The following is an 18,741-nucleotide window of genomic DNA, read 5'->3' on the forward strand; positions in this document are numbered from 1 at the left end:
CAATAATTAGTAAATAATAATACAAGAATAAAGCCTGTTTCATGTACTCACAACTGTAAACCTCCTTTTGCCCCATCCTGTATAGGCAGATTTGCAAATGACTGATTAAAACCTTCTGTAATCCACCAGTGTACATGTTTAGACAAAAGGCTGCTAATATTTTCCCTGTGCTTACATCACTTAATGGGCAACAGTTTTCCTTTAGTAATATCGCTCACTATAATGCATGTAAGAAGAGGGATAAGCATCATTTCTAAACCTTTCTGGGTATAAGGGAAGTTGCAATCCAATTTGAAAATAATTAATTTCTGGAAGCTAGTTTATAATGAAAGTCAACTTTGTAAGTTTTGCCCAGGCACAACATGGTCCAAATCACAGTTACATAAGCAACATAACGTAATAGACTATTTTCACTTAACATTCTTTTCTCACTTTCTTGACTTTAAGCTGAATTATTTCATTTAAGCATTTAAAACTTATTTAAGTATTAATTATTTCATTAAAGTATTTAAGCAATGAGTTTTGGTCTCAGGAAATTCAGTTTGCACAAAATCTTCCAACTTATTAAATAAAAATTCAAGTCCCTTTCTTCTTGCTATTTAAGTAAAAACAAACAAGCAAAAGATAAAGCCCCATGAGTGTTCTGTCAATACAATGTAAAGAAAGGATTTATATTCATATATTCTTGTTTGTGTGATTACTTAAGAATACTTAACAAACACCATTTTAGGGATCAAGCATATATACAAAGCTCTTAGAATTCACTAAATGACCTAAGTTGCAAGAATATAAAACTCCAATATTGTAGTGTTTTAGAGAAGGCTATGATAAAAACACATTGTAAAGGTAAAGTCTAGCAATGCCAAATGAGACCCAGAGAGGAAAGCCTTTTAGAGATAAGGCCAATCTACTGAAATCACTTTTTATAAGGGAGACATTGATTCGTTCATCCAACACACATTTACTGAATCCCACCACATGCTAGTCACTGTTTACACCCTAGACCCCTCCCCTCCTGGAGCCACCTTTCCACTGGAGGGGCACAAGTACAGACAGTGAAGTCCAAAACCAAACAGTCAAATGTGTTCAAGTACTGGCTCAGATGCTTGAGAGCCATAAATTCTTTGGTAAGTTACTTTGCTTTTCTCAACTTCTGCTTCCTCATTTATAAGAGAAAATGTTACTGAACACGCAGGTTTGCTGTGAGGATCAAAGCAGCTAATATAAATAAAGCAAGAGACTGTCAGAGTGTTATTTGTGTTTTAACATCAGCCAGAGAATGAAGTTTAAACCTCTTAAATTCTGGACAGATCACAAAGGATATTGTGTGCCTAGTAATCTTTCATGTCACATCTTCTCTCTCATTCACCTTAACTAGCCCACCAAACACCATATTTCCTTGGTTTGAAGACACCTATTTCTCCCATTTGAACTTGTCTGGGAAAGGACATGTCTTATCATCTAAGGCTCCTTGCAATCGCTGCCTTCAGGTGTCAGTCACGACCATGACATAGTTTTCAGTGCAAGTCCATGTACAAGTATTAAAAGCAATGGCATCCAGAGTTTCAGAATGGATCACAGTGGCTGGAAAATAAATCCTGGAGACAGGAGCTAAGCAGTCCTTTCAAGCCTAAGAAACAAATATGTGTGTGTAAGTCCATGTGTGTACTGGGGAGGGGGGACATACATGAGGAACAGCGGTGAGCTGTTCAGCGACGTTCGGGAACTGTTCATCAAATAGTCTAGCTCTGTATAATTGCAAAGTCAGTTTAATTGCCCAGCACTAAAAGCTCTGGGTCTATCATGGGTCCTTCGCGTTCTTTAAGGAAATGTTGCGTGACCATTGTCCTTTTTGGCAGAGGACAACGCTGTGTGGGAAACCACGGGCATGGGAGATTCTGGGTTGAAAAGTGATCGGGAAAGTCCATCTCTGAACGTGAAGGAGCGTTAGGGATACCTTACCCAAATTTATTTTGTCTAGATTTTCTTTCTTCCACATGTGCATAAGAGTTGTATAGGACCCAAATCTATATCTAAGTAACTAAAAGAGCTGCTTCAATTGTTGTAAAATAAAAATCTAAGGTATAGATTGAATTGGCAGCACTTTTTTTTTTTGCTTGTTTTTGAAGGTATATTTAATATCAGAGCATGTTATACTAGTAATTGATAGAACCTTAAACTTCATAAAGTATAGTGTTCATGGTTCCCCAAACATCGAAGGAGCTTAAATAAATATTGTTGAGGGCAATTACTGCATCCTTCAGGATGGCCCTGAGTGCTCTCAAAGGAAAGGGGTCCTGAAGAAAACATTTTTCTGGGTAGGAGTGGGGATTCTCCTGCTCGGGGTCAGCTTTCCATAGTCACCACTGCCACCCTTCAGCCTACTCAATGCAAAATTCTGTTTCAAGGAGGTTAACACTGTAACAATAAAAACAAGTTTTACCTATAACAGTTTATCTGCCAAAAAGAATTTACCAAAGAGCTTAGAAATCAAGTTTTCCGATTCTTATTATAACTGTCAAGATAATCTTGTTGGTAATTCCCATGAAGAGAACTCTTCCCAGTCTCGTGCGAGGGTTTTGTGCTGACCCACGATATGTCAGGCCAAAATGCACTTTGTGCTGCAAAACCAGAGCTGCTGTAACTGAAACAAAGTCTGCCTTGAATAGGCAATCATCTTAACATGACTACCCATACTGTGATTGGTGTCTGGCAATATACACTTTCGGATAAATACCATGTAAAATGCTTTAAAAATTATGCAAGTCCTCCAGTTTCACACTACCATTCGAGTCTGGTCCATTTTTCTGATACAGCTACATTATAGCATAGAAGCCATTTCAGCCACATTGATAGAGAGAAATCACCAGTAAGAGAAAGCTTCATCATTTGTAATCTTTAAAGAGTCATAAAAGTTTGTGGACAATTTGGTAAAATCATCTACAGATTACCTAATTTGGGCACATTCATAATCTTCCTTTGGTGACAAAGATGGGCAGTTTTTCAAAACCTGTCTCTGTTTACCTAGATAAGTGATAAAACAGAATCTTCTGCTTCTTCCTTTCTTCCCATTTCTGTCAATTGCTAGTCATATAATCTTTGGCAAGTCACTTAACCTCTTGTTGCTGTGGTATTTTTTTCTTTCTTTTCAGTAAAGTACATCATAGGTCTGTCATAAATACTAAATGAGTTCATACCTGTAAACCATTTAGAGGAAAGCCTGGTACATAGAAAGCCCTAATAAATCGATTATTTTTATTATTACTAGAATAATCACATAAAAGATAAATGAGCATATAGATTAACAAATTAGTGAAGCTGTGCGATATAAAGCTTGAACTTCAAAGACAGTTATGATTTCAATAAAAGAGAAGGTAGAGGCTAAACATACTTATTACTGCTATTCATAACGTTTCGTCCAGTCTTCTCCCCTCACCTAGAATATAAGTTAGATGCAATGAACACAAAACAAAAAACCTTGGTTCAGTAGGTCAGAGCCACCCTGTGGCTTCCCAAGTAGCTATGGAAAGAGAGAAACAGGAATGATGAATATGCTCTCCAGGAGCGCAGCTCACCAGGTATCCAGCTATGCCAGGGACAAGCATGAGTGCATGGATATTGAAATAGGGAACTGTGCAACATGCCAGCCCTTCTGTCCTCGTGCTCCAGTCTGCGCTATCTAAGAGGCACTGGGTTTTTTCCACTTGACAACAACTTACCGGCCGTGTAATTTTCTGAACATGGCTTAACGTCTCTAAATTTCAGTAATGTCACTTATAATATGGACATTTAACATAGCCAAGTGGCTGCTCTAAAGACAAAATTACATTTGTATGATAACTACAAAAGGATCTGCTATAGAGTTGGTATTCAAAAGGTGTTAGTCCCCCCAAATATACATGAAGATTTTAGATTAGTCCTCTATAGAAACAGCAACTTGCATTGGACTGTAGGTAACTCTCACTAATATCATTTCTACTCGTGGTCCTGGCTGAGTCATCTGAATTAGCGAGAGAACAGTTATACCACACTCATACATGTTGTATGAGTATCTGTACCATTCATTTCTATAGGCTGTTTCAAATGTGAGTCGATAAATTTCAATGGCTTAAGAGTCTTGAACAGCATACCAAATTTTAGATGCTAAAGTTCAGTTGAAATTTGACATACAGATGAGCATTTTTCCGTGCACTAAGAGCAAGCAGAAGATGCCTAGACAAAGAGCAATCACAAATGGTAATTTTATCCAACTGGATCCACTTATATTTAGCATTTTTTTTATGGAAGAGAGAAGAAAACAAGAATGGACTTAAAGAAAATGTTTTCCTTTTATGATTTACTTCCCAAAAAAACAGAGATGAATATCTTATAACGTTACTTCTTATAACTCAAGGAACAAAACTGCCTAGAGAAAAAATTATGCAAGGTCTTTCAAGAGGTAAACAAAATTTCTGTAACAAAATATATGTAGGCATTTCAGCACATCTGGCCATAACTCCACAACCTACAGTGTCTGTGCCCTGAAAAAAAATGTTTCCTGATAATAATTTGTTATCAGCGGCTTAGGCTATGGATTACTTCAAGGCAGGGGAGGTGTGAAAACAAAATAGGTGGTTTCTGTCATATAGAACACAGACCCCAAAGTGGCCAATTAAAGGAGACCCACCATTAACCCAAGTGGCAGAGGGGGCAGTCGGGGGCTGTTGACGCCTAAATGAAGACTGGGAAGCAGATCCAAAGGTAATTTGTGACACTTACTTTTCCCCTGGGAGCAGCTTTGAAAATGCCAACTCTTAACCAAGGTCCACGCCTTTTCTTTATGGCTATAGATGTTGTTTCAGAGGACATGATACTAGGATTCTCTGTGAATTCTAAACCACTACATACGTATAAGAAATCATAATATCACACATGCTCCCTTTGATCAATTTTACTTAACTTCTGATAAGTATGTTGTTGTAAGGAAATGAGCTGCTTGATTTTATCCTTATACTGCTGCTGGGTGGTCATGTTTTGATATTTCTGCCCCTTTGCGGGTCAGACAGTGAACGATACCTCTGTGGGTAGGTGGTGGGATCTTTGCTTAAATGGGGGAACATACTTAATGTCAATGATTCAGGAAAAGGGGAAATCCTAGAAAAAGAAATGGAGTTAGAAAAGTATATCTTACACTGAATAAAAAGAGGGGGGTGGCTCTTCGTCTGTCCGGGCTAGGACTTATTAGGGGCTAGACTGTGTGAGGATGGTCTCAGGAGAGGAGGGAAGAAAGCTCTCGCCAGCTGGATGAAGCTTAGTGGTAGGCAGGGGTCAGTCCTTAGAGACTCCGCATATGAGCTAGAACAGCAGTTACAGCCAGCGAAGAGGTCTTCTCTGCTCATTATTTCTCTTTGGTTATCCCTGAGCATTTGACAGGTCCTGACAAAGATACAGCCTCATCTCAGGTGCGCGGAAGGAACTTGAAGGGAAGAGCCTGAGGCTAGAGAGCTAAAAGGAGAGCAGCATGGCAGTGGCAGGAACCAGTTCCCCAGAAGAAGGTGAATTTCAGTGGATATGCAACTGGATATGTCTGGGTCTTAAGGATCGTATGGGTATCACCCTCGATCTGGACATTCATTTTTCTGCCTAACCTAGAGGACTCAGATGCTTTTTTTATAAAAAGAGCTGTATCACTTCATTCCTTATAATAACAAACTAGAGGCCCCATTCACAAAAAATCGTGCACTTGGAGAGGTCCCTCAGCCCGGCCTGCACCCTCTCACAGTCCGGGACCCCTCGGGGGATGTCCACTTGCCGGCTTTAGGCCCGCTCCCCAGGGGATGAGGCCTATGTTGGCAGTCAGACATCCCTCTGGCAGCCCGGGAGCCACTGGGGGATGTCTGACTAACGGCTTAGGGCTGCTCCCCATGGGGAACGGGCCTAAGCCATTAGTCGGACATCCTTAGCACTGCCACGGTTGTGGGAGAGGCTCCCGCCACCACCACTGTGCTGGCCAGCCATGAACCAGCTTCTGGCTGAATGGCGATCCCCCTGTGGAAGTGCACTGACCACCAAGGGGCAGCTCCTGCATTGAGCATCTGCCCCCTGGTTGTCAGTTTGTGTCATAACGACCGGTCATTCCTCCCTTAGGGTCAATTTGCATATTACCCTTTTATTATCTAGTATACAGGGGAAGGCAAAAGTAGATCTAGAGTTGTGAGTACAGGAAACACAAAGGTTATTCTTGTATTATTATTTATTAATTATTGTATTTATTATTATTATTAACCTACTTTTTGCCCACCTCTGTATTGAGGAAAGGACCATATCTTTGTTAAGGAATAAATTAATTTGTAGCTTCTCTTTGCTATACACGGTGTTAAATGTAAAGAGATGGAGGATCGCCCACCTCTAGAAACTTACAGTCTAGTAGAAGAAAAGAGGTATATAAACAAATAAGTATAAAAAATGTGCCCAGCCAGTGTAGATCAAGGTTGAGTGTTGATCCATAAACCAGGAGGTCAGGGTTCAATTCCCAGCCAGAGCACTTGCCTGGGTTACAGGCTCGATCCCTAGTGAGGGGCATGTAAGAGGCAGCCAATCTAGGATTCTCTCTCATCACTGATGTTTCTCTCTCCCTCTCCCTTCCTCTCTGAAATCAATAAAAATTTATGTTTTTAAATATGAAAGATGTTTGAACAGACATATTTATTAGACATATGGAGGCAAAATGAGGGAGAAACATGAAGATTTAATATGATTCATAGGCCTGAGTCCATACTCTCACTTCAATCTTAAACTTCTTCAAGAGAGTACTGTGGTCCATTAGTAATTAACATAACAAAACATTCTCTAGCCTGCCATCTGAATTTCCTCATTAGCTTATTTATACATAAATGTGTTGAATAAATATTTTATTTTGCCTGGAGAAAAGAAGAGTGTGTCTGGGGATTTTATTTATCTGTGCTCTCTGACCTAAGGTTACTTCTCTTAAATCAGAAATTAAAAGTCTGTGTCTTAAGGATCATAGATAGGTTATCCAAAATCATCCTGGAGTCAACAAAAATTTTAAAGAATTCATGACCCATTAAAAAAAAGTTATTTTCATCTGTAATTGAAAAAATTTTAAAATATAATAAAAAGAAAGATGAAGTCACATTTAATAAAGAAATTTTCCATGTACCTTTATTTTATAACAGGTTCTCTATGATGTATAATTTTAAATAATATTATGGCCTATAAGTAAACATCATATAAACACTATTGTGACAATGTCTGTAATTCAATATCATGCTTATGGCACATTATTCAAGTTCTTGATTTTGATCATTAATAATGTAATCTACTTTGACTTTAAACAGCTGTTTTGCTTTTATAGTCTCTTTCTTCAGGATACTTTCTGGATTGCCAAACCATGCACCAGGAACAATTTTATTTGTTGCCAAAGAAACAGTAAAAATAATCTTAAAGTCTTTGTTGAGAGAGTATCAAGCATTTTAACATTAAATAATCACCATTTCTACTTAATTTAAACTATTTTATGAAACAGAAATGTTTCATGGAATGCATGGATCAAATAAAAAATAAATATGTCTCCAAAAAAGTCAGTTTTGTTTTTATCATGTGAAATAAAGAACAGAATTAAGAATCTTTTGGGGTTTCTCCAACAACTGTGATTCATTGATATCACCTTTAAGTAGGAAACTCTTTGTGTCCATATCCTTGTTTAAAGAGATCCTATCAGCAATGGAGCATCAACTTTGTATAAAAATTACAGTAATACCTAAAGAGTAAACAGCGCCTTTATATAAAAGAACAAACATAGTTCTTACAAGCAACACATTATATATTATAGGTATCAAGATACATTAGGAGTGCATTTTCATTGTATATATTTTGAATTTTAAAACTTACTCAAATATATTATTTTCAAGTACACATGCAACATTTTCTAGAACAGACCACATGTTAGGACACAAAACAAGTCTCAATAAATTTTACAAGACTGAAATCCTATCAAGCATCTTCTCTGACCATCAGGTCCAAAACTAAAATTCAATCACACAAAAAAAGGAAGAAAAACACACAAACACATAAAGGCTAAAACACATGGTACTAAACAATGAATGGGTTAACAATGAGATCAAGGAAGAAATCAAAAGATATCTTGAAACAAATAAAAGTGAAAACACAACAACCCCAAATCTATGGGACACAGCAAAAGCAGTCCTACAAAGGAAATTCAGGCCTATCTTAAAAAATAAGAAAAACCTCAAATAAGCAATCTAACCTTACCCTTAAAGATTAATATTTGACAAAGAAGGCAAGAACATACAATAGGATAAAGATAGTCTATTCAATAGCCGGTGTTGGGAAAATTGGACAAATACATGCAAAAATATAAAACTACTTTCTTACACCATAGAGAAGAATAAACTCAAAATAGATTAAAGACTTAAATATAAGACTTGATAAAATAAAAATCCTTGAAGAAAACATAGAGAGTAAAATCCCAGACATTTCTATTAGTAATATTTTTTCTGATATATCTCCTTTGGCAAGAAAATAAAAGAAAAATAAATAAATGGGGCTATAACATACTGAAAAGTTTTGTACAGCAAAGGATACCATCAACAAAATGAAAAGACAAACCACTGAAAGGGAGAACATTTTTGCCAATAATACATTTGATAAGGGGTTAATAGCCAAAATTTAAAAAGAACTCACACAACTCAACATCGAAAAAACAAACAATCTGATTAAAAACTGGACAAAGGACCTAAATAGATACTTCTCCAAAGAGGACATGCAAATAGACATATGAAAAGATGCTCAACGTCACTAATCATCAAAGAAATGCAAATTAAAACCACCATGAGATATCACCTCACACCTGTCATAATGGGTATCATCAATAAATCAACAAACAATAAGTATTAGCGAGGATGTGGAGAAAAGGGAATCCTCGTGTATTGTTGTTGGGAATGCAGAAGGGTTCAGCCACTGTGGAAAACAGTGTGGAGGTTCCTCGAAAAATTAAAAATGGAACTGCCTTTATGACCCACTGATTCCACTACTGGGTATATATTCTAGGAAACCCAAAATATTAATTTGAAAGAATATATTCACTCCTATGTTCAATGCAGCAATCTTTATAATGGCCAAGCTATGGAGGCAACCCAAGTGCCATCAAAGTTGAGTGGATAAAAAAGCAGTGGAACATATATACAATATGACTTGGCCATAAAAAATAATGAGCTCTTACCATTTGTGACAGCATGAATGGACCTAGAGTGAAATAAGTCATTCAAAAGCAAATGCCACATGATGTCACTTATATGTAGACTCTTCAGAACAATATAAACAAACAAAACAGATTCATAGTTACAGAAAACAGACTGATAGTTGCCAGAGGGGAGGAGGCTAAAGGGAAGTGAAAAAGGTGAAGGGATTGAGAAGTACAGATTGGTAGTTACAAAATAGTAATAGGGATAGAAAGTATAGCATAGGAAATATAGTCAATACTACTGTAATTACTATGCATGGTGCTAGTTAGGTCCTGGATATATCAGAGGGAACACTTTGTAAAGCATATGATTGTCTAACCACTATGCGATACACCTGAAACTAATGCAAAACAACATTGACTATAAACTGTAATTGAAATTTTTTAAATTAAAAATAACTTACTCATTCAAATCCCTTGTATCTTGGTTCATTTTAATATTTCCTCTTGTCTTTAGTGTTCTGCAATCTCAGTATGATATGTTTAAATGGGTTTATTTTTATGTATTGCACTAATTTTGCTGTACTTCATACACATGAGAATTTATCATTTCTGGAAAATTATCGACCATTATCTATTCAAATGTTGCCTCTCCCCTATTCTCTGTATTTTCTCCTTCTGGAACTCCTACCTTCTTATTCCATGACTCACTAATGTTTATATTTACTGTTTCTTTATGTCTCTGCATGCTGGGTATTATCATCAATTATGTTATGGCTAATCTGCATTTTAATCCTTCCACAGAGTTTTTTATTTCAAATTTGTACTTTCATTTATAGAGTTTCTATTTTTAAGTAGCTCTTATTCTCTCCTTAGAGTTCGATTTCTCCTTATATATTACCAACAATTTTATTTTTATATTCTGTACTTTATATTCTCTTTCATGTTGCTGCATTATCTCAAGTTCCATTATAAGGATCCAATAAGACTGTTGTATCTCATGCTGACTCTCCCTCGTGGATTGTATCATCTGCTCTCATTCTTGGTTGACTATTTCCTGGCATGTTTTGTCATGTATTATAGTGAGCATATGTTTAGCCATGCTCTTCTATCTTTTGCCATTTTCTTGAAAATCCTTGGCAGTTGAGATGGTTGGTACTATTCTTTCAAAAATGGTTTTCTATTTTACTCTTCCAGAAGTCCCAAGGGTATTTTTCAACTTGAAGATTTCCAGGTGAGCTCAGCAGTGTAAAAAACAAAAGCAAAAACCAAAACTCACATGACATGCAGGCCCAAAGAATGAAATTTTTAGGGGACGATTTCTTTTCCTTTTACTAATAAAGTTTCTTGTTTTCACTTGGTGCTGGTGGTGTATTTTTCTAGCCTAGCCTCTCATAAAAACAAGGATCCTGGATTTATGCAGGGACAGAAATGTCTCAGTCCCAACTCTCTGCCTCATCTGGAACCGAGGTCTTAGCTTCTCTCCATTTCATATGGACACTGGACTCGAAGCTCCTGGTCACTCAGATCCATAATCCCCCAGGCAGCCACAGCATCAGCTCACAGGCTATGCTCTGCCTTTTAATGTCTTTGCTTGTGATACTTGGTAATCCCTTTTACTTTTTGCAAAACTGCATACCGTTTTAAAATTATTTTAAATATTTTATCCAGTATTTCTAGGTATTAATAACCATAATTTTTAAAAATTATCTCAGTCCACTGTATTGCCAGAGCTTTAGTTTACAAACAGCTTACTATGTCATTATGCTTAATTCTTTAGTCAGTCTTTTCCAGATAGAATGCTTAGTTGGACTGTGTTTCAGATCTTGAGAATTTAGAAACCCTTAACATTACTTTTTATGTCCAGAATTCTTCCTCATATTCAGAAGTGATGAACAAGAGGCATACTTTTAAGTTCAAAATAATACACCTCCTAGGATTCTGGCAGAACATGGACCATTTCTTGCTAATCACCATTACAAATTGGCCAAAACAGAGCACATTAATTGACTACCAATTAAAAGTTGGAAAAAGGAAGAATTTGAATCTTTTTCTTCTAAATACCATGTCAAAATGTTACTACTTACACTAGTAAGGCCTGAGAATTGCTCCCAAACAAAATAATTTGCCACCATTTTTAGTGGTAAAGCCTCATAAATATATGTAAAAATCTTTATACATAAGTGCATTATGAAACAGAATTTTGTAGCAAGAGTCTTTGAATTTATCTCACAGAAAAGACAAGTTGCAAAAAAATTGTGATTTTTATAAGAGAAAAATCTCAATGATTTCAGAAAATGGCCATGCCCATGTCTAACGTGCACTAGTGATTGCCCTTTCACAAATAACACTCCTCCCACTCTGGGGAAATGTATGAAATTGTGTAAATAAGATGTCAAAAGCATATGGAAGGGTTTATTTGTACTCTCTACCAAAGGGAAGTAGTTTCCTTTAGCTCTTTCTCTTACATCATAGGTGTGAAGTACTGCTGTTTATTGGTTAATATATTTCAGTTCCTTGACTTTTTAACTGGGAAAAATAAAAACCTTGCCAGAGTAAACAGTAAGTAAAAGTAACTATAAAACCTTTTGGAAATAACAGATTTAGACACGGCCAAACTCTAATTCTGGAACAAGGCTCACTCTTAAATTATTATAATAGCTCTGACATGACACGCGGGGGTGCTCCTTATGAACTGAAGCACATTCAGATATTTCTGCTCATCACTCTGCTGCCCAGGTCTAGCTATTAAGATTGATCTGGAATTCCTGAACTAAGAGAGAAAAATACTCTCTACATAGTAGGTAATGTAAGAACTGGATACTAGTAAATCAGTAAGGCAATAAACTAAATTTGAAGAAAACATTGGGGAAAGTTTTCAGGACATGATATTATTACTTTACTTAGTCTCACTACTAATATATTACCACTAGTTTTTAAATCGAATTATTTTTCCCACAGACAGTAACAAGTGATTATAGACTAATCAGGTGATAAAAAGAAAAAAAAGAAAAGATTTTGTTTATGGGATAGTCTAATGTTTAAAAAACAGTATAGCTTTTTAAGTTGCTTAACCTAGCCACAGATAATATTACCCTCTTAGTAGATCTCAAATCTAAGACAATAAAAAAAAGAGTTCATCTATGTTTTAAACATATACTCTCAAATCAAATTTGAAAATAGTTGTATTTACCATATCCAGGATTCATTCATTTTTCTTTCTATTTTTTTCTTGGCATATATCTCCTTGCTACTCAGAGTGTGGTCTGTGGACCAGCAGCCTCCACATTTCTCAGCAATTGTTAGAAAGGCAGTATCTTGGCCTGCACCTAGAGCCTACTGAATCAGAACCTGCATTTCAACAAGATCTGTAGGTAATTCATAGGTCCACTAAAGTTTGAGAAGGGCTGTACTGTAAGGAATAAAAATATTCTGTCATTTAAAGTCAAACACAACATTTCTTCTGGGGATAAGGACAATGTCCTGGAATTAGATAGTGATGATGATTTCACAACTTTGTGGATATACTAAACACCACTGAACTGTACAACTTATTGCATGGTATGTAAAATATATCTTAATTAAAAAAAAAACAGAAGAAAAAGACACGTACACATACAGAAAAAAATATACTAGGCATTTCCTACAAGCCAATACCGTAAAATAAAATTTCACATCTTAAAAAAAAGAGAAGTAACAGTAAATGATTTCAAATTGTACAGCACACAGATGCATGCAACCAGTTCTAACTTTTTTTTTTCTTTTATCTTGGCAAGAAAATAGATGCTCCATTTCCTAGGGTTCACCTCTTACTGTGACAGGGAACCACAGCAGCCTTGTCTGTGCGCAGCCCTGGCCAAAGATTGGGGTGCGCTGCGCTATCCTGAGGGTCTGCCTGGGGCCAAGGGGGCGGATGCCCCCTCCCCCACAGACACCTCTAGAGCTGCTTACTGAACTGCCACTGAGACCTGCTTTCCTCGGGAGGAAAACCGCACATGGATGGATGTGGCAAGTCAGGAAACCAGACTGCCCAGTCCAGTGAAGGAGCAAAGAGGCAGAAACGCTATCTCCCAGGGCCCAGGCGGGTGGGGGAGGGGAGACTTCTCCTTCATTTCGCCCTCTGCCCGCCTGTGCCAATCTCCTCTCCACCAACACCCCTCCCAAAAAAAATTATTAAATAAAGTCTTTTAATTACTGAGAATGCACTAGAACCCTCCCCCCGCCCCCCGCCCGCTTCTACAGTTTTTTCCTCGCCGGCCCGCATCCTAGCCGGCTCATCTCCCCGGACGCCTTTGGTAAGAGCTTCGGGTGGGGAAGCCTAGAAGTTCTGTTTCCCAGACTTAACCTGGTGACCCGGCGTGGGGAAGAGGGTGTCCCAGGGCACGCCCGCCCCCTCCCACGCACACCTTGGCGCTTCCCTGCCGTCTGGGGGCCGGGGGACCTGTGCGCGCCCCTGCAGGGCTGGGGCAGGCAGCGCGCGGAGACACGCGCCGAGGCAGCGCCGGGACCCTCGGGTTCCACTCCTCTCCCCACCGCGGCTGAGCCAGAGGGGCGCCGCTTTGAATGAGTGCCCTGCCCCTCCATGCCACTGGCGCAGGACCCGGGGTCTCCCTGAGGGGGCCAGCGGGCCTCCGCCCCGAAGAAACGGACGAGACCCCTGATCACCCGCTGCGGTCTCGGGGGCCTGCGTGCTCGCGCTCCCCGGCCAGACCTCCCTCCCCGCACCGGCTCCCCGGGAGCGATCCAGACCCGCACGCACGCGCCCCTCCGCTCCTGGGGTCCCAGCCCGGGCTCGCGGGTCGGCTCGCACCCCGCAGCCCGCGCCCGGCCCCGCGGCGCCCGCACTCACACGTTGGGGTAGTAGCCGTAGGGCGGCAGCGGGGGCTGCGCGCAGCCGTCCTCTCCCAGCTCCGCGTCCAGCAGCAGGTAGTCCTGGCTCTCGTTGCGCCGCGCGCCCGCCCCGGCCGCGCCCCGGGGAGAGCCGCCCGTCCGGGCCCCGAACGGTGGGCTGGGGTTCATGGCGGGAAGCCGGACGGGCCCGGGCCCCGCGCCGCTCCGGGGGAGACGCCTGGGCAGTGCCCGGGGACGCGGTGCGGTGCGTGCTCCGCGTCCCTCTCCGGACGGGCCCGGGGCGCACCGGTGCCCGGGGGAACGAGGTTGAGGCGGGGGGTGCGGACGCCTGGTGGTCCGAGCTCCGAGAGCCGCTTTGCTGCTAGCAGGGGGCGAACTCGACCAGTCAGGGGGTCACAACGGGGACCCCGCAAGGAAGCGGCCCGGCTCCCGGGGGGGAGGGAGTGCCGGCGGGGCGGCGGGTGGCGGCGGAGCCTGGGAGCCTGGAGCAGGGGAGACGGAGCTGAAGAGTTACTATGTCAACGGAGACTCTCCAGCCCCGGGCTCCCGCCTTCCTCCCCCACGTCCTCCGTCACGATCCCACCTTTAAAGGGATCAGAATGACGTTCTAGAAAGAGCAGCCAAAGCCTGTCCGGTGGCCACAACTTTCTCGGCCAGGACGAACCTCAAGTAGGCGGGGCTACACACGCACATTTTTTTTTTTTTATGGCCCTAAGAGTCTGCTGATTTAGAAACCACACAAAATTAACAACTTTCTAGGAAGCTTCCCTTAAGTAAGACTCCTGAAGAACCAAGGAAACGTGTATTTTTTAGAAGAGATACGATGTAATAACGGTGTATGTACTGGTGCCAGGCGGGTACTTGAAATATCGGAGGACCACTTCGTAAAGTATGATTGTCCTACCACTATGCTGTGCATCTGAAACTAAGCTGTAATTGGAAAAAAATAATGTTTAAAGTATTTTTAAATTAAAGAAACATGAGCTTCCCCTTTCTCTAGACTGCTTTCATTTTTCTTAAGGCATTTTCTCTTCCATTCCCAACCCCCAAAGTTCTTGCAACTCTTCACTTTAAAAATGAACAACTTCTGTGATCCCAGTGCCAGATGTTCCCGGCTCCTGAGCAAACCAGCAAAAATAGGCCAGCATTTTCCGATGATAACGATAGGGGCCAACAGCCTGCTTACTTAAGAGAAAATCTGTCCTTCCACCGCTGCAAATGCCAGAATCAGTTCTCTGCCAGATGTTTCCCACATTTCCAAACTGCTTTTAATGTTAAGACTTAGTTTTAAATTCTGATTTAATCTTCATAGACGTGAGAATTAAAAACTTCTCAACAAGGATGAATAAGTATCTGTAGTACCAGCAGTCGACAATTAGGAGCCCATTCATTCATTCAACAAATATTTAATCAATGCCAACTGGGTGCCCAGCACCACTTTAGGATTCAGAGGCAAACTGCCCAGGTAAGTCTCCTGTCTGCCTCCACAGAGTCTTCATGGAAGAGAGGGAGACGGATTAAACAAGCAACTGAGGAAATATCAGAGACAAAGGCTACCATGAAAAAAATAAGAGATTTATGTGATATAACTGGGGACTGACTACTTAAGATCAGGCGTTTAGAAGAGACCTGTCCAAGGAGGTGCCAGTTAAAGGATGGTTGGCAAAGAACCAGATGTAAAGTGATCAGAAGCCCTTTGCAGATGGATTGAAGAAAGCCAGACTGCCTGAGATCCTGTCCCTAAAGGTTCCTTTGCTTGGGTGGACAATACAATGGATGTCGGAAATGTGAGCAACAGCAATCGACTAGATGGAGGGAGAAAGAATTTAGAGCTGTGACCTAGCCAGTGTGCTAAGAACTAAAGTTCAAAGAAGACAGAAACCATTGTATTCCGAGAACCTAGATCTATATTTGGCACAGGTATGTGGAAGGAATGAGTGGATGGAAGGATGGATGAAGTATTTAAAAGAGAGAGAGAACATTCTTGGCCACTAAAAGAACATCCCTAAAAAACTAACGTTGATCATTCTGAAGCATGTTATTCCTGATTTAAGAATATACTTTTTTGATCTCTTAACATGTGGAGCCATAATTTTAAAAAATCTTTTTCTTAGTACTTATGCATAGCAGTAAGATACTCTGCTTAAAATTTGTTTGTAGCAACTTCTACCTGTCAGAACTCAACAGCTTTGATGCTTAAATTAGTTAATAAATATTTAAGTAGTGCCAAGATAATCATTTTGGTAAAATCAAGTATTGGAAACAATTCAGTGGGGAAAGTAACAATTCAGATGTTTTTTATCTGACTCAAATTCTATGAGTGAAAGCAGTTAGAAAGGACCTGTAGTGTTAGTTGAAGTGTTAGTCTTTAACTTAGAAAAGAAAAATAGAGACAATTTATTTTGTTGTTGTTATAGTTAATTGAACTGTTTGTGCCTTTTCTCATAGCACTTTTTTTCATTCCTAGGTAGCTACATTTACACTGAAAAGTTATTACAGCAAACTTATAGTGTGATATCAGTTTTTCATTTTGCAAGATAAGGCATGTTTTTCTCTTTTATTTGAAATGTAGTTAGTACTAGACCAATAAATCCCAGGAATATTTCCCCCCAGGAGAGAGAAGGTGGTATACAAATAATTAGAAGATTCTGAAAGCTTATGACATGATGAAGTGGAAAGAGCTTTAGGTCAAAAGTCTGAAAGCCTGAATTCTTGTTCTAACCACTAAGAGAGGACATTTCATCTCCCTCTGCTTCACTTGTTCAGCAGTAAGTGGATATATAATTACCAGAACCCCTCAATTTTTAACTTTCTGCATTTTATGATTATGCAGTTTTATATTTTCAATTATGTTTAGAAAACACAATGAAACAATAAGATGAGACAACTTTTCAACTGATTAACCTATTTTTAAGCCACGTACAGCAGTGTTGAGTAGATCTGGAGTAATGAAGAAACTGAGGTGAATGAAGAAATGATAGTTCTCAAAGTAAAACATAGTGGCTGAGTGAAGAAATTATAATTTTCATAGAGTAAAAAATTGTTCCGTTCTTTTACGTTATCTGTGTTTATGTAGTATGTTTATAGTACTGAAATATAAAAGTGCACTCAGTTGTAACTGAGATGTGGGGATGAAGGTGGAGGGAATCTTTTTGGAAGGAGGAAGGGATTCCAATAAGAGAAGACTTGTCTCATATACACACCTGATGTTTGACTGGTTTTACAAAAACTGGTTTATTATTATAACAGTATCTTGTAAAGTCAGTTGGGCAAAATGAGCAAAGCGAAAGGGGTTGGCCTCTAGAAGGTCTCATGCTAGGAGCCCAGGGGGACAAAAGGTTGAGAAAACATTACTAGATGCTTGATGACTCAACAAGAAGCTAAGAAGGCATTGCATGGAAGACTTCGGGCAGCTGCAGTTTGTGAGATGTTGCTGTTGATGGGAAACGACTGACACAGGGCTTTTCTGGGAAATGCAGTTTGGGGTTAGCTGGCTGAGAGCTACAAATAGTAGTTTGGTCAGGAATTCATCTGGATTATTTAAAGCATGGAGACCCAAGCCCTGACCCCTACTGCATGTAGAATCCACAGGGGGGGGGGGGGACAAAACACCCTAGGACCCCCAGAAGGCCTGATCTTCTATGAACGAAGGTCCTATGTAAATTCTGGTTTGAGTGAAATAGTTGCCCGTGCTAATAGATCTTTGAACCTCAATTTCTTTATTTTTAAAGTAAAGGCGTTGTAATAATTACATTTAATATCTCTGTTGCAGCTGAAGGTTTGTTAAATAGTAGAAATATAAAATGTACAAAGGAACTATTTTAATTTTTGCTTTAATTTGAACTTAACATAGATGTCCAAAATTCTAACACTATCACATGGGTATTTTGGTAAGCACTCGTGTTTACCATGGGTTCACTTAGAATAAGTCATATTGGAATAAATTAACCTCTTTTGATAGAATTATTATATTGCTTTCAGTAAACTATTGACCACGAGCATCGTGCAATATGTTTGTCAGCAAGATTGAAAAATATGGACTGGGTAACAGAGGAGTGATTCTAAAATAGTCAGAACACTGTTGAGAAGACTGCTGATTTATGGATCAGTGTCACCCAGGTTCAGTAAATGGAGACATATCAAGAATGGATGGAGCTACTTTATAGGGAGTTAGTTTCCTATCACTAGACATATTCAAAGGCAGCCTGGACCTCAATTTTCCACATATGCTATAAAGTGAATGTATGTGTCAGTGGTGAATTAAATGAACACTAAAATCCTTTAAGAAAAAGTCAAAATTTCATCATCACGCCCATGGACCCTAAATGCATTCATAATATCTCTGATTTTTTTTTTAACTTAGTAAACTCAGACTAACAGGCACATCTTTAACATGGCAAAGAAGACCTATTTCAGATAAAACCAACATAGGATAACACCACAAATGCTTCCATCAGTGAAAGGAATAAAATAAAGATGTTACTATCATTACTATTATTCATTAGCTAAGAACTTCTACAATAAGCTAAATAAGCCATGAAAAATAGAGGAAAGAGTTAGTAGTTCACAGATGTTATAATTAAATGTGTATTATTAAAAAATTAAGAATTTTAAACTGAAATTTATTAGAATGAGAAGTAAGAAACCTGTTTAGAATAATGTTAGCTTATAAAGGTAAACGGAAAATT

General features: G+C 39.3%; 1 protein-coding gene across 2 annotated transcripts in view; it reads right to left on the reverse strand.

Moving 5' to 3' along the window:
- TRPC6 (transient receptor potential cation channel subfamily C member 6) overlaps positions 1 to 14,652 on the reverse strand; it is a 109,471-nt gene extending 94,819 nt beyond the window's left edge. For both annotated transcript variants that reach the window (XM_079787618.1, XM_079787617.1), the window contains exon 1: positions 14,052 to 14,652. In XM_079787618.1, coding sequence (XP_079643744.1) covers positions 14,052 to 14,221 — 170 coding nt within the window. In that variant the 5' untranslated portion in view covers positions 14,222 to 14,652. The remainder of the gene's footprint in view (positions 1 to 14,051) is intronic.
- Positions 14,653 to 18,741: the final 4,089 nt, after the last annotated feature.

Source organism: Cnephaeus nilssonii, assembly GCF_951640355.1.
Source record: "Cnephaeus nilssonii genome assembly, chromosome: 13".
Classification (NCBI taxonomy): domain Eukaryota; kingdom Metazoa; phylum Chordata; class Mammalia; order Chiroptera; family Vespertilionidae; genus Cnephaeus; species Cnephaeus nilssonii.